General features: G+C 41.9%; 2 protein-coding genes across 2 annotated transcripts; both read right to left on the bottom strand.

The window, feature by feature from the left end:
- Positions 1–260: 260 nt before the first annotated feature.
- Positions 261–4,633, bottom strand: RB195_002989 (uncharacterized protein; the record flags this gene model as incomplete). The annotated part of the gene is made up of 6 exons (XM_013453454.2): positions 261–362; positions 1,146–1,268; positions 1,355–1,516; positions 1,775–1,924; positions 2,312–2,398; positions 4,505–4,633. 6 exons carry the CDS (start codon positions 4,631–4,633, stop codon positions 261–263), a joined length of 753 nt encoding a protein of 250 aa, XP_013308908.2.
- Positions 4,634–10,669: 6,036 nt separating this feature from the next.
- On the bottom strand, positions 10,670–15,143 carry RB195_002988 (uncharacterized protein; the record flags this gene model as incomplete). Its single annotated transcript, XM_013453453.2, has 9 exons — positions 10,670–10,892; positions 10,949–11,074; positions 11,137–11,243; positions 11,303–11,507; positions 12,184–12,285; positions 12,451–12,581; positions 12,636–12,846; positions 14,913–15,031; positions 15,090–15,143. The coding sequence occupies 9 exons, from the start codon at positions 15,141–15,143 to the stop codon at positions 10,670–10,672; spliced, it is 1,278 nt and encodes a 425-aa protein (XP_013308907.1).
- Between the last annotated feature and the right edge of the window lie 1,501 nt (positions 15,144–16,644).

The following is a 16,644-nucleotide window of genomic DNA, read 5'->3' as shown; positions in this document are numbered from 1 at the left end:
AGAAAACGTTATCGATGTATTGATTTATTGCTTTTGTTTAAGATTTCATGTGATACCTAATTTTATACACTACATTATTTGTTTTAATTATATTCTGTAGTGGAAGAAGACTCCTGAAGAATGATTAATTAGGTTAAATTATGGAGAGTTACAAAGTTGTTGTTAAAGCTTAAATTTTGAAGTACTTTATATGAACATTTCCAAAAATGGAATTTTCTAAAACAATTCACTGGGCAGATTATAAATTACCAACTGAAACCTTAGAAAGGAATTGGCGTCAAATCTCTCATAAAGTATCCTCCTTGATGTTCTTTTGAGAGCTTGTAGATCGAAGGGACAAGGGCTTCCATGGATTGTTCAAGCTGTAAGAACACATATATCAACGTAAAGACGCTCAAGGTCGATTTGAAAAAGAGAAAAAACCTAAGTCGTTAGAACATAGTCGTTAGTTATGGTATCTGATATTGTGTCGAAAATCTGGATATGCCAGGCGAATGCTCAAAGGAAAGTAAGCGACCACAAGATAAAATTTGCGTATGCTTCTGTCCAACACACGTATAGTAGGGTCAAAACGAAATAAAGGTCGAAGCAGTTGCGCTCTGAACGGTGCGGTGGTGCGTAGCGATCGGGCGGGGACCCAAGTTAGCATCTCTGCAATTCGCGATGGTCCCACATCAATTTCAACCGCTATCCCGGTCACGTCGCTTGGAGCACAGCCGAGCACAACTGCACCGGGTTTCATGTCATTTTGATCTGACTATATAGATGGACCTAATCGTAAACTACAAAGTTGCACAACCACCATCGCCCTAACAGCGTCTGGTGAAAACGGCAATATCAGAACTACAAAAGAGTACATCTCGGTCAAGAATATCTGATTTTCGGGCTGACTATGTTCTTCCTCCGTTAGCCACTATGGCGTGAGGACCATGCCTGTAGTGTGCAACAGCTACCAGGAGATCGGGTTTTTGATTTAACTCTGGTCGTCAACGTGCAAAGAACTATACAACCCTCAAAAAAAAAAACACGCAAATTGGACTTCAAGGCAGAAAACTTCTCCATATGCAGAGTTATTCATAAATTAGTATTTCGAAAATTACATAATATTGATTTTTGATATCTAGGAAGGACAAAAAATCACGAACTGTGAGGGTAGCATTCGGTCCTCCCATATCAGTTTTTACCCATCCTGGACAGAACATCGAAACGAGGATATGCTCTGGCTCCAAGTCGATAGACATAGTTTTCATCAATGAATTCAGAGCTGACTGAAACCACTCACTAATAATATTTAGAACATCGATCGATCGAACAACTTTTCAGTCATAATTAGCAATGATCATCAGACACATACCTTGCTGACTCTGTAAGCTAACAATCCCATAGGACCTGAGCCAGTAGTGTTATTCCCAATGGATGCAGCACCAGATGATATATTTATGATTGCTGCTCTATTAACAGAAAATTCATCCGTTGAAACTTGAGCAGCAGCTTTACGCAGAAGAGGTAAGAATGTCTAGAATAAAATGATAAAAGAAAAGAGTGATCTAGTTGTTCAAACTGTTTTCAACAACTGCAGCTGTACAAATGCGATAGTCGCTGCCGCTTCTCCGACCACCTTTGGACAATTTGTTAAGAGGTTATCACTTGACCTGCACCCCATGAGCTAGACGCCCTTCACCTGAGGAGGGTGCGGCTCCTCCCTATCGCACTCATGGCTGCACATATGAAAAGCAGAAAATAGCAAATAGCTCAAATGATACAAAAAACTCACTTGGGTGATTACAGCCACGCTAGCAACATTGGTATTGAAATTTTTGATGAGATCGGCACGATTTGGCTCTTGATTTGTGGAGTACTTCACATAAATTCCCGCATTATTCACGAGCATGGTGAGACCACGATCACCAACAATCTTCTCCACCTAATAAACAAAATGATTAATAAAATAAGGTTCTTGTCTAATGTTCCTAGCATTTTTGAGCAGACGCCGAAACAACTGGATCACGCTGTTCCCTGATTATGCTGAGCTTCTAAGCACTAAAATCATCACGCGCAATCGTTGCCACTGACGGTCGATGGTTCGAGACCGCTCTAGAGCCAGAAAATCTCTCATCCCTCCCGATCAATTGATATCATACTTCTCTGCAAGAAAAACTAAGTTTTGGCTGGCTGAATGCATTGGCTGGCACTCGTAAGTCTTTGTAGACGGTAGACAAGCACTCGTAAATATTTTCTTCTATGAAAGTAAGTACAAGGATGGTTTCGCCGATCAGAACTGTAAAACGAGCGCTTTTAAAAAATAACTCACCTCCCCGTAGAGATTCTTTATAGATTCATCACATGTCACATCTAATTTGAGAACAGTTAACCTCTTGTCCTTGATTTCGTTGAGCTCCTAAAAAACCAGCACTTAAGCTAGAATTTTTTCTTTTCAAAATAAATCACGTCCATTCACTCGGCGTTGTAATGGGATAACGCACTACGTCTTCGTAGGCGTGCGCTGGTCAGTCGCCACACATCAGGGCAGGCTCCTCTGAACCCTTTTTTCTCATTCTTGATAGCTTCCCATTTTTTTCATGTAATATCACATAGGATTGCATTGTCTTATAGAAGTCCTTTATCATTAGCTTTGTAGTTTGCTTTGTTCCACGGACTCTCTAAGATTCTATTTCGTAGCGATTGAGTTTCTGTCTTTGATTCTTTCGTGTAAGTGTACAATTCATTAGCATTTTCCACAGAGATATAGTTGGGTCGGGTATAGATTTGTGTTAGTTATCGTTTGGACAACATGTCATCTTGTGGCTACAACGGACCTCCAACCGTGTGGGTACAACGTTTAGAGATTCGTTGTAGCCACGCGGTCGAGGGTTCGAAACCGCCCTAATGCAAACCAAGCCTTTCATTCCTCCAGGGTCGAAAAATTGGTACCAGACTTATCTGTAAGGATAAAACACTTAATTGATCATCGGCTGGCCCTGCAAATCACTGTATAGGCCAACACGCATTCCAAAACCTCAACGATTACGAATTCCAGTAAAACGCGTTGGCGCATCCCAAGTGGATTGCAACTGTCCGTGCTTCATGTTGCTTTGACCCGACTATACTTCTAGGAAAATCTTTTTCTGCCGATTTAAGGAGATTTTTGCTGCAAGGAGACCTTGTCAAAGGCTTAAGCTTGTACAGGCTGGATTTCTGACACTTTTTTCTGACACCTAAAACGATATGAAGCGCGGCGCAGTTGCGTAAGCGACGGCACTATAGAGAAAGGGGTTGCAATCGAACTATAACTACACGAACTGCAGCGAAGAATGGTGCTAGCATCGGTCCTCTTGATGGTTATTGAACGTCCGCAATCGCGCGCTCAACAACCACCAAACAGCAGGCCGAGCGGGTGGCGCCGCCCGCGCGGCTCTGAACTCTGCGGACAGCCTTACACAACTGCTTCGAGCTTAATTTCCTCTTCACCTTTTTATGTGATCGGCGCGCACTGTGTTCAACTAAGCGGGTACACCTTCGGTCAAGGCAGTATGATGGGGAATGTGGGTTGAGCCTAGAAAAAAAAAGAAATGCGCTTTCCGGAGGATGCGCCGCATTCTCACGGTAAAACACATTCAACGTCGTCCATGATTTGGGAAATAAATAAGAGGAGCAGCCTACGTGAAGCGTGTTCTAACGCCTGAACGCGACACGTCATCGATGAATTCATGCACTGTGCCCTCTCTACTGTATGCGAGAAACCCCACAGACCTTTTCCTTTTAGCTTTATGGTTTCCCGCTGTTTTTTTATTCATATAATAGTGCATAAACAGGACTACATAATGCAAGTAACATACTTTCTTTTGTTTTTATAGCCTGTTTTACTCCTGGAGCGCCCCTAAGATCTTAGCTTGTGAGCATTTAGTTTTTGTTACATTTTTGTGTAATGTAACTGTATACGACTGGCGTTTTTCGTAGTTAATACCAAAAAGAACTTTGTTCTATTCGCTAGTTCAGTATTAGAGGGAATCTCCCGGAATACGCAAAAAATAGTGAACCAGCGAAAAAAAAACATTTTCTCGGTATTAGGACTACGAAATAAGCCAATAGCGTACAATTACACGAAAAAAGTGACAGAAATCAAACTCATAAAACCGAGATTTTAAAGCTGCCATAGGAGAAAAGGAACGATAAAGTTGGGAGGAATTGACTTCATTAACACAACGTAACCCTATTATGGACTACTACACGGGAAAAAAACAACGAAAAGCCACAAGTATGTAGTTTCCCGCGCACTATAGACAGGAGCTCCACGCACGCCTTCACCTCGAACGCGTCGCATCAATGTGTAACAACACACTTTATGCGGACTACATGTTACATAGCTCAGGCCCATAAAGCAAAGAAAAACCAAAAACAAAACAGAAACTGCTGTGTTCGTTTTATTTGTGGACCTAAAATTCATCGTTCCTGATATATCTACGAAGGTAGAAAACTAAAAAGATAGAAGCTAAAAGCGGCTCACCTTTGCAGCACTTGGATCACGGGCTGTACCGATCACATGGACAATATCCTTGTTCTTGAGGAATTCTCTGACAAGACCGATACCAATTCCACGGTTTGCACCCGTTACCAGAATCGAATATGGCGCCATTCACTGAACAGCACACACTATGTTTTCCTTACCTCTTGCACTAAACGAACGATGAACTTATTGAATATACTAGAAATATTTGCAGATCTCCCACAATCTTTACACAATGAAGTTTTATATAAGGTACAAACAAATAAGGAGGAGTTATTATCACTAGCATTTCGCTGAAACTTGAAAGAAAGGTAAATCTAGATTCAGAAGAGAAATTTCTCAGGAAGTTCGTATAAAAGCGAATCAATAAGCAGAAAACTTTGAGCCTGATAGGACATGATGGAAACATTCGTACGTTATTAGTGACAATATCGTCACACTCTGTATATTATGAAGGAAAAAAATTACCTATGCGATCAGGTTTGAAGATGAACTAATGAATGAGTGAATTAATAAATGAATGAACGAATGAATGAATTAAAACCCATTACTCCACTACTCGGAGGTCACATCCAAGGAAAAGGAAAATGAGAAAAAAGGACCTCTTCAAAGTGTAACCAGTCATAAAACGACCTGATGTGTTTGCAATGTCTCGCTATCGTCGAATAATGCGATTAGGAAAGGGTTGGGTACGTTTACTGCGATTAGCGATAACATTTCGATGATACTGCGGTCCAGAGCAGAAATGAAGAGTGGTGGGCATGAACCTATCGATTCAGCTGATCTATGGTCTTATAGTAGCAGCAGGGTCGTTTCTTCTTGAAATTTCCCCTTGATCATAGCAGAATGTTCTGTGTACATTTGATGGAAGTTTTTTTTTTTTAAACTGAAGCGATAAGGATTTTTGATAGTTTTCTTGCGCGGCAGTTCAGAGACAGACCGAAATTAGATGATTTTGTACATCTAATTATTTGAATAATGATCAACAAAGAATATAAACTGCATGTTTTTTTCCTTTGAAACTACGAGTATAATATCACTGCACACTTAACACTTTAGATAATCATATGTCCATATATAACAGAGTCAAAACGACATGAAGCACGGTGCAGTTGCGTAAGCGGTTGCGCTTGAAGCAGAGCGGTGGAGCGCCGCGGTTAGAATCGAGTGAGAACCCTCCCTACCACCATTCATTGGTGCGTTCGCGATGGTCCCACTTCGGTTCTAACCGCTATCTCTACCGCGCCACTTCGAGTGCAACCGGTTACGCTACTGCACCGTGATTCATGTCGTTTTGACCCGACTGCAGATCATCGTGTCTCCATATAGTCACAACTGAGATCATCGTAAAAGATAGGAGCGTTTATCTCAAAGGACGCCGGCGTATCACGAAAATAGTATGTAAAAATGGTAGTGATACGGAAACGAACGTGTCTCCCTCCCGCTCAATTCCCCCTACCCGTCATGAAATACGATGTGGAACCGCTTTATTTTCTACGAGGTATGCTCCTCTATGTTCACGTTCCGGTCCCTCGAACTCATTAATTCATTGATTGTCCTATTCATTTGTTTTACTTGAATGACGAGGAAACCCCATCAATCTTCGACTGCTTGCTCGTGCATGCGACGCGTGCACAAGGGTGGCGTATTGCAATTGATTTCGTAGGAAAGAACGACGTCTTCCACGATGATCAAGGGGAGTTGAGCGGAGCCACGCTAGGTTCGCTATCTACAACCCGAACTCTATGGGTTCCCTGAGGTTTTCGTACCACGCCGATTTCGTGATACGCTGTCTTTAAAGTTACACTTTTATATCATAACACATATCATACACACACATTCCAGGGAACTGATGGAAAAAATTGCCGATACAGTGCACATTCATAGAGAACACGATTGTCAAGTACTGATACACAACCCGGTGTCGAGCCTCGCGGTTGTCAACATCCTAAGGTCTGCGCCTCTGGAGAATCAATCCGCTTGGGATCCACCAACTTGTTTTACTGTAATTCGTACTTGTTGGGGCTTTTGGAACGCGTGCTGGCCTATGCAATGATTTGCGGGGACCAGCCAATAATAAAGTAGTGTTTTTGTTCGGGTTGGTTGGCACTGAGACGGTTTCGAACCGTGTATCCACAGCGGACCTCTCACCGACTGCGCTACATTACCTTATATCCTAAAAATATATATCTAAATAAATTTATATCCTAAAAACAACGAAGAAATTATATCATAAGTATATATACTTTTGAAAATGTGCAATCGGCACCGAATTTGTTGAACCGAGAAAGAGCAATGGGTCTGCCGAAACGCTAGCTCTTTCTCCGCTAGACACACACCCTTCTCTGCCTTGTTTGGCGAAACTACAAGTATTGATTGCTCCACGGAAATTCGTCCATGGCTTTTTTCGATCGCAAATATGGCGCTCGTTGAAGGTTAGTGCGGAAAGCGGAGAAATGATGATGTCATATGTGCAAGGTCAGATACTCTGAAAGTATCTTTGTCGATAGTGACTACGTTCAGAATTGATTTGAAGGTCAAACGATCAAAATCATCTGAGAGATGAGATCGGAAGAAATTTCCCTTAACATGATGAAAGAAATTTCAGAAAATTGACGAGTGGATGTGTGCTAATAGAGAGCACAGCGACATTTTTAAAATGCGCAAACCTATCCGTAGAACTGATGGATCGATTTTTAGTGTTTTGAATGTTTGGATTCTATTGCCATCATTATGGAACTGCAAAACTTTTTATTACGTCGAAATCGGCATTTGTCATCCTCTGCTCTCTTTGGAGCGATTGCAATGCAGAGATACGCAGGTTCGGAAACAAAGAACACTCAAAGATTGGAACGAACAAACTTCTGGAAATTCCGCGCACACACACTCCTTCATCTTACAACTACTACATGCCATTTATTAATCATGGACCACTATATCGATTCACAACGTGCATTTGTTGTGAAGTTTTTTTTTTAAATAAAAAGTGCATCTGCTGCCCAACGGTGATTCAGGCTTCATTACATTTTCACCTGTCATCACCCACATTCTAACTCGCTACCCCCTTAAAACAAGGGTTAAAAATTTCGAGATGGGTTCAGTTCTCAAAAAGAAACCACCAGCGTACCACGCTCAGTGAACTCCAGAAATCAATAAAGCAGTTCGAGCCTCAGTTGTAAGAAGCCCACAACGATCATTAAAGCACGAGAACACGCAATATTCAATTTTTTTTTGCAAGAACGCTTAATGTCATGTATTTTACTTTTTGTTTTCAACAACGAAACTTTTCTCTTTTTTTTTTACTTTTTTGAGGTTTAGTTCAAAATTTCCCGTTTTCTTGTGCCACCCTGTAGTAATGTAATAATAATGTAATAATGTGCATGAATTATTACTGGACGTCACCTGACTATCTGCAGATTCTGGCGGCCATTTAACCCCTTGAACAAGATGAGGTGAAAAGTCATCTCGAATGGTTGATTGCATGTGCACAAGCGTTATCGAAACGACGTTCTAGATTCGCTAAGCACTGCATAAGCTGTGTTTGGATGGTGATACATTACAAACAACAACAAAAAAATACACTGGAAAAGAAGAGAAGAAGGTTAAATCCACGGTGACGACGGTTTGTGCGTTCCGGATTTTTTTTTTCAACACAACGAGCGGCGCGATTAGTCACCCGTAGCAGCGCTTCCCCACGTTTTAATTCGGCAGAAAAACAATAGCAGCCAGCATTCGTTGTCGCAGCTTGCAAAAAGAAACAAGAAACGAAAAAGTGTGCGACGAACCCACCCCACCGCCATGGTAAAGTGAGCAAACACCCTCGTTCCTCGCAGCGAAATCGCACTTGACGGTTTTCATAGTTTTTTCATCAGATGCGCCACAGCGCGCCATGTGCCGCCTACATAATAACATCGCGCCAAATGTGAACTATACATGAAATTTTCTTTTCTTTTAAAAACTGGCTGGCACTGAAACTTACAATGATCATCAAACTATGAAATTTATTGCCCACAAGAGAGTAGTGAAACTTGGACAGGTCCGGATCATGTTGTATTCTTAGGATCAGTTATTTGTTTTTATATTTATTTATCAAACTTATGGATATTTCTCATTTGTTCTGTAAAACTTCCATGGGAGTCACTAATCTTTCCAAGACGTCATAGCTTTATGACTCACTAGAAGTTTTTGTGATGTTACTCATATGAAGGTCCCAATGAATCAAAACAGTCGTACCTCAACCATCGTTGTTTCTTTTAGGAGTCGTGCGAAAACATCACGGACCTGACATTTTAGAGAAGCAGAAAGAAAACAGAGCCTTCCGCATACTGTAAAGGAGCTCAATGGGTGTCTTCACCGAGGATGCGTCGCGTCTTCACTTTGCGGAACGTTTATGACGACTATGTATATCAGCTTTGACGCTATGTATTCATCCGGTTGAACAAATTTGACGCCAACTACAAATAGGTTACAAAAGGCCGTGTTACGAGTTTGGATACTGTGTTGGTTTCAGCTGTGTTTGATTCTTTGCAAGTGTTACTGTATGTTCCTTGTTTTTTGGTTCAGAATCGAAATCAAATGTTTAAAGGCAGCATACCACGAATCTCACGTGGTATGGATTTTCCACGGAAAGCTTTTAGAGTCGTGATTATGGAGAGATAAGCGAACCACCTAGTCGCAAAACCAGGTGGCTCCCCTCATCTTTCCCCCACAGTCGCTGCAAAAGACCGCCTGAAAGCCTCCTTTTTTTTACGACGGCTTGCATTTCAACACACCACCCTTGTGCATGCTCCCCATCAATGAGCGAGTCTTTGAGGACTAATGAACTCTCCTCACCAGCCTATTTAATTTAAACTAACGAATAAACTTCTGAGAGGAACGGAACGTGTGCATAGAGGCGCGTCCTAACGCACTTCGCAGAAACTAAAACGACTCCCATGCCGTTTCTTATGACGATCACGGAGAGATGATCGGAACCACGTAGTTTCGGCAATCTACGACTCCGTATAGAAGCTTTCTATGAGAAGTCCATAACATGTCAGATCCATGGTATGCTGCCTTTAACTAGGACTGGATGGAACTTTTCCTTTCTTTTCTCAGAAAAGAACTGATTAACTGCGATTCTTCGATTTAGTTTTCTAGAATGGGAAATGAAACCTGAAGGTCTCTCAGTCCGTTGCCATCGCCGTGTTTCGTCTGTTTCTTCTCAAAAATGAGCCTTTATAATGATATTTCTACAGCAGTGACGATAACTAACGTAAAGGATAAAGTCACTGGCGTAACAATCCACTTGGGATGCGCCAACGCGTTTTACTAAAATCTGTAATCGTTGGCGTTTTGGAACGCGTGTTGACCCATCCAATGACTTGTAGGGCCAGCCGATGATCAAGTCAGTGTTTTTATCCTCCCAGACAAGTCTGGTACCAATTCATCGACCCCGGAAGGACCAAAGGCTTGGTTTGCACTAGGGCGGTTTCGAACCGTGTGGCTATGTGGCTACAACGGACCTCTGAACGTTGTACCCACACGGTTGGAGGTCCGCTGTACCCACACGATAACATGTTGTCCGCAGGATAACTAACATAAATCCATGCGTACCGATAGTACTATCGGCTAATTTCCCGCGGGCAGAATGCCGGAAACGTCCGTTTGTGGAAAATTTGCCGCCTGAGCAGTTTTCACTCAGAGGGCACTAAAATTGTCTGACACAACATATACGTTGACCAATATGTGTTGTGTTAGACAAATTTAGTGCCTTTTAGATGAGTGCTGGCTAGCTGGAATGGTTCATAGTCAGTCGATTGATACAATTTGCTTTTATCTCGAACTTATCTCTGAGTCTCATATTCGATGAGGGCGAGTATAACCATAAGAAAACAATATGAGACCTTCTCTCAATGACTTGACTCGAAGACAACAGATTCAACGTGGAATGAGAGACTGAACGGTGCATACAAACCGGTAACCCTTATGGGATTATCTGCTTTTTCGCTGAGCTTCTTATTTCCCATTTCATGCAATGAGATCCTCAGCAATTTTATCCCTCACTGAAATTTTTTGAAGAATCCTGTGGAAAGTACTCGTTGTCAACGTAATCACTTCTGGTATTCAACTGAAAACACATCCTTGCATAAGCCAATTTTAATTAGCGTAAACAACATTTTATTATTACAGCATATGTTCACTGAAACCGCTGTTCGAGTCCTCATCAACAAAAACCGGCCTTTCGAGGAATTGTGCGCTCTCCATAAACGCTCTCGCGACAGTCTCTTCCTCCTCTCGTCGAGCTTCGCTAGTCTCATCTTCTTCCTCGATTACCCCCACACTTTGAGGCATCGCAAATCGCACACGATAGATAGCATCCTCTTTGAGCATCGCTCGTAAGCTGTGACTGAAAAATGAGCGGTCAAAATCGCTATTTAATCTAAGCCCCTAAGGCCCACTTACGGTCGTGTATTATAATTCCTGTTATCTATTTCGGAATTCTCCATCTCCATCTTACTGTAGGCGACAGCTCGTGTGATGTGCTTAGTTACTTTATGTAACGCCGAATCTTTCCGTACTTTCGAACGTCTAAAAGAACTTCCGTTCCCACATTTAGACATACAGAATAACCATAGCAGCTGAGCACTCACACATGAACATAATTCGTGAGAATATGAAAGAGATGTGAACGAAATGTGGTGCTCATTATGAGCATTAGAGGAAACGTCAACGAATAGGAGAACCCATAAAGGATTAACTGGAAGAATGATTATTTGTTAGCTTGATCCGTTCAGATCGGCTTAGAGTTCCACTTACCCTGACCGGTTCATCAATTCTGCAACTCTGAATGGCACAAAAAGTGCTCGCCTGGTGCACCACTGATTGGGATATCATCAAAGCAAGTAAAAGCGGTCGTAGGTTTGCAAAAAGTGGTGCATGTTTTGCCGCATATGGGGATCCAAGTTGTGGAAGTAGGCAACGTTCAGAAATAATGAAACATAAACAACAAAACACTGCTAACCTGAAAAGAAACACGTGAAAATATGAAGAAACGCTGACTGATCTGTGTGACTCTAAAGGCAGATCATGCGTGTCACATTGCACATTACAGTCGCCGCCAAATGTGCTCAACCAGAGTAACGCTACGCTTACGCGGCAGAGGTGACCGATAGTGCTCGATCAGGCTAACGCACTCGCGCATCAGATAACGCAGGTCTGCTGCGCTGATGAACTCCTGACAACGTGAGCATCGGACGCCTTCGCCGCAAATACGTCGCTTTAGTCCACTGGAAAAAAGCGGACCAAGTTTGGTGACGACGACGTCATTAAATGAATTCATCAATTAGTGCAAGTTTTTAGCTTAAAAAATCAAAATCTAATAGTAAGAACCAGTAGTAGCTACTAAGAAGTTGCAACGACGTGGAAAAGAGTCTACATTCAAGAAAGAGTTCTATGAAAAAACATTTTATAAACAAAGAATTACCTAGATAAACTTTATGCAATGAACAATGTTGGTAAATTTGAGTCATGTTCAAAATACTGAAAGATGTTCGGTAGACGGAAATGTGACCCCAGATGACCCTGACGGCTTTTCACTCGATTTCCATAACACATTGTGTGGAAGATTTTCGAAGTCGAAATCAATGGATAAGATAAAGGCACGAGGGGGAAAAGGGGCGAAATTGTAAGTGACGAACCAATAAACCAATGTAGGAGTGAATCGAATGACTTCCATCTTAATATGATCTTGTCGAGCTGTCTCCGAAAGTCTCGCACGTCCTATAGCATGTGGACGATTCCTATAATATTATTCTAAAACAATGTCACAAACAGTTCCCCAATCATTCTACTCCTGGCATGAACATGGGGACAGAATCGAAAACGGTAGCGGTGAGGATCATGTATGGTTGACACTATCCATTCGTAATTCTACTACAGAGTATTTACACGGCCCACTGACTCACCCGATGACACAAAAATCGTAGTCAAGATTATACTCGAAACACAATGAAACATTCAGAATAATGCCGAATGGCAAAATCCAACAGATTTTTCGCCATGCCACCCATGCCAACGAATTCCAACGTCTTGAACGCTAAAACAACTCAAACTAACGCATATAAAACATTGTTAAAGGCTATAAACTCACTCTAATATAGTTTAGCAGTAGCTGCAGTCTGAATGCGAAACAGAGACACAACGAAGAGATGGCGAAGTGAAAAAGTCCTAACACTACCGGCAGAAAATTCGTAGCAATCCATGTTTGACCTCTTTGATAGTGTTCCGTAAGAATTTTCAACGGAAATGGCACGATGAAAAAGATGAACTGTACAATGGCAATGATTCGAATGTACGTAAAACTGAAAAATAATGCGAATTTATTCGAAAAGGAACTTTATAAAAGGAAATCTTATAGTAAGCAAAATTTGGGATCTTAGAGCAATTTAAGATTTGAAGCCTTTGCGTAATGAAAGAAGTTGAGTTGTAGATTTATCGAAATCTTCAGAACTCTTGAAATGCAGGTCACAATTAGAGATAAATAATATACAAATAGATAGAAACCACTAGTACAAGGTACGGGGCTAGATTCTGTACAAAATTGTACTTGAAGTTCCAGGTATATTTGAGTTGAAGGGTAAACGCTAAAGTTGGCGACGTACATCATAGAGACCTCTGTAAGTTCAGAACAACGGAGCTCGCCAAGGCAATCATAAAGCAGGGTAAAGCAGCGATTATAGAAAACCTGTGTGGAGAAATTATTGAATTCTTTGGGTGTAGTCGGGTCAAAAGACAGGAAGCACTGACAGTTGCGCAAGCAGCTGCGCTCGAAGCGGTGCGGTGGAGACAGCAGTTGGAATCGAGATGGGACCATCGAGAACTGAAGCAATGAACGGTGGTAGCAGGGGCCCTCACTCGATCCCAATCTCTGTCCTCCAACGCTCCGCTTCGAACACAAGCGCTTACGCAACTACACCGTGCTTCATGTGGTTTTGACCCAACTATGCCTAAAATTGAATTATATGACGATGCTAAGAGCAAAAAAGTCTCAGAAAAGTGCGACGAGAGCTCTTCCATGCCGGCGAGAAAAAATAGAGGTTGGGTACAAATCAATAGGGACTCCAGAGATGGCCCTAAGACATATGATTCTAGAAGATCCAGAGACCCCGCTTCGGGAATTGGCCTCCGTCTTGGAGGTGAGCTCAACGATCATCCTTCGGATCGCTCAAGATCTCAGATATATGTCCTACATCCTTAAAGGCATCACCCCACGAATCTGAGGCGGTACGGATTTCAGGTGGAGTATTCGTATACGGGATCGCAGATTATGTAGAGAACGGTGATTCCGTCCATTTCGCCCTAATTGCCGCAAAAAACGGCTCGGAAGATACGGCTTCGAGCGCTCCGGCGCGCTATTTTCTACAACGAGTTCGACTGGAGCGCGCCAGCCTTGTGCACGTGTCGCATCTTCCGAGCCGTTTTTTTACAGCAATTAAGAACAAATGGACGAAATCACCCTCCTCTCCATAATCTACGACCCCGTATAGGAACTCTCCACCTGAAATCCGCACCACCCCAGATTCGTGGGGTGATGCCTTTAAATGGAATTACTCGACAAGGATCAATAAAACAACTATTTACACCGTCCAAATAATGAAATTTTTGTAAATATACGCGTCGGAACTCTCCAATTATAAAAAAGACAACAGCCGTTTAGCCTATACAGTCTATAACTCCTCCAATTTTTGGAATGATATGCAAAACTACGCCGGATATCATATATAGCTCTTTGAAATCCTTTGAAATCTATCACCATTTGTGTATGTCCTCCTTTGTGTTTTCGATCCGATATTTCGATATAAAGAAGTTCGAAATTACCATGGTCCAGAAAGAAAACAAAAACGAATCTAACTAGGTAGAACAAACAATGAGCGAATAATGAAATACATAGTTGGGTCAAAACGACATGAATCACGGACAGTTGCGTAAGCGGATGCGCTCGAAGCGGTGCGCTGGAGACAGTAGTTGGAATCGAGGAGGAACCATGGCGAACTGGAGGGATGGGTGGCGGTAACGAGGATTCTTACACGATCCATCCGCTACGCTCCACCGCGCCGCTTCGAGCGCAGCCGCTTAACTGTCCGTGCTTCATGTCGTTTCGACCCAACTATACACAACGTTGGTAGATGGAGCACAAAAAAGGATTTAGTAGAAAGGGAAAGTATAAAGCATACTTCCTAACAACTCCAAAACAAGATTGGGACTAAAGGTAGAAAGGTGGCTCGTATCGTATCCAAAATAAAAACCACTAATGGGAAGTATAAGAAACTCGTATGCATTATTGTCCAACATTCAAACGAATTCCTATTTATTTTCTCTATTTCCTCAACGAAAACTATGACTTCCAAGAAAAAAAAAATCAACAAACCTTGCTGTGCCAAGCTTTGCCCTGCCCGAAAATTGCAGCAACAGACATAGATTGCTGATAATGCCAATAAATATAAGGGACAGCTGTGCTGTGACCACAACGTTATCGACAGTAGGTTCCTAAAAAACCGGGATCGTATGTAGATCACAGAGGATAGGATAGCATCAACTCACTAACCGTATAAATTTCATTGCACTGTGGATGAGTCTCGTTTGTGACAATCATCACCATCTGAAAATCTTGCCCAGACCAAGAGAACTACTTATTTCAGGGAAATTTTCTGAAGAGATAAAAATTTTCGAAAGCAGTCATCTACAACATGGATAGGATGGTGGGAGAGGAAGTGAGCTTGTAGGGGTAGACGTGTACATGAGCAAATATCAAGACCAAATAAGAGCGAAATTTGGTGGCAACCCCAATGAATTCACGTCGGAATGATCATCGAAATAGGCACTAAGTAAACAAGTAGCGGGCGACTAAAGCCCAACGTACGAAAGATCTACGAAGCAAGTTTGGACGAGCATAGAATTGGTCCAGAAATTGCAGATCGTATGAGACATGAACGCTGACACCTATGTTTCCCCGTAGGACCGCGATACGACCCGATCGGGTCGCGGTAGAGTGGAGGGCAATGAGTTGTAGGTCCCAGAGAGAGAGAGAGAGAGTTGGTCTTGGAACGTAATGCCTGACCGGGTGGAGATAAATTGGGATTGAAATCGGATAGATGAAACAATTTTTTTACTCGTTTGCAAATGAATCTACGTCACTTCTTCGCTAATTTTAGGTTCCTAAGTGGAACAAAGAATGCATCATGGGAGCTGAGCAGAGTATGCACAAGAAAAGCGCTGTAAAGGTTACAAAAAAAAAACCCATTACGTAACAATGACGAGATGTTGGGATAAAATTACAAGCAGGGATAAAAATATAAAAGTAAATACACAAAAAGCTCTAAACGAATAGGATAAGAGAGGAAATCTGTCATTGAGCGAGCACCATATCATCGTAACTCATTAGACTGTGCATTCCACACAGTAATAGTGTAGGACCACAACTTATACGTGGTTCTTGATACCTGTGATAAATCTTGTTGCAAAAAAACTGAGGACGAGTTTGCATCGCTAGAAAAGGGACAGATTCGGATACACTTATCGCATTCAAATTCGAAACGTAGAATTTGTAAGTGATTCTAGGAATTTAACTGCAAAGGAACGCGCAGAAAATTGGCAAATCTATCGGCTACGAGAGGAACAAATGAGAAATAGTGAATTCACCTAGCACAGCTGCCAACACATTACATTTTAGCGATGTCAATTTGGCGTATGGAAAAACAAAAATGCAGGATCACGACAACATTTCGAAACGAACCGTTCTCTGTTAAACGGAGCAAAATGAACAACAGTGGCAATGAAGTGGTGGGAGGAATTTACAGGATATGTGGAGACATCGACAAAAAGCGATCCCAGAATTTACCGTTGAGCTTAATCTCGATTAACCTCGAATCGTATCGCTCAAAATATCTAAATCAACTGAAGTTATCAAGTCATTTATCTTGGGCAGGGTCAATGATGAATCTTATCACAATGCAAATGCGATTGACAAACTAATCACGAGGATATTATTCCTTTGAGTTTAGAAACACAGTTGATGCGTTAACCTAAAAGAAATCGCATTTATCGCCCGAACGTAACTTGCGCACACCGCTGCACTGCTGCAATCGAACGCGCATCGCGTT

This window comes from Necator americanus, chromosome IV (assembly GCF_031761385.1).
Source record: "Necator americanus strain Aroian chromosome IV, whole genome shotgun sequence".
Classification (NCBI taxonomy): Eukaryota; Metazoa; Nematoda; class Chromadorea; order Rhabditida; family Ancylostomatidae; genus Necator; species Necator americanus.
The sequence above is the reverse complement of the archived record's forward strand: the minus strand, read 5'-3'. Positions and strand labels throughout refer to the sequence as shown.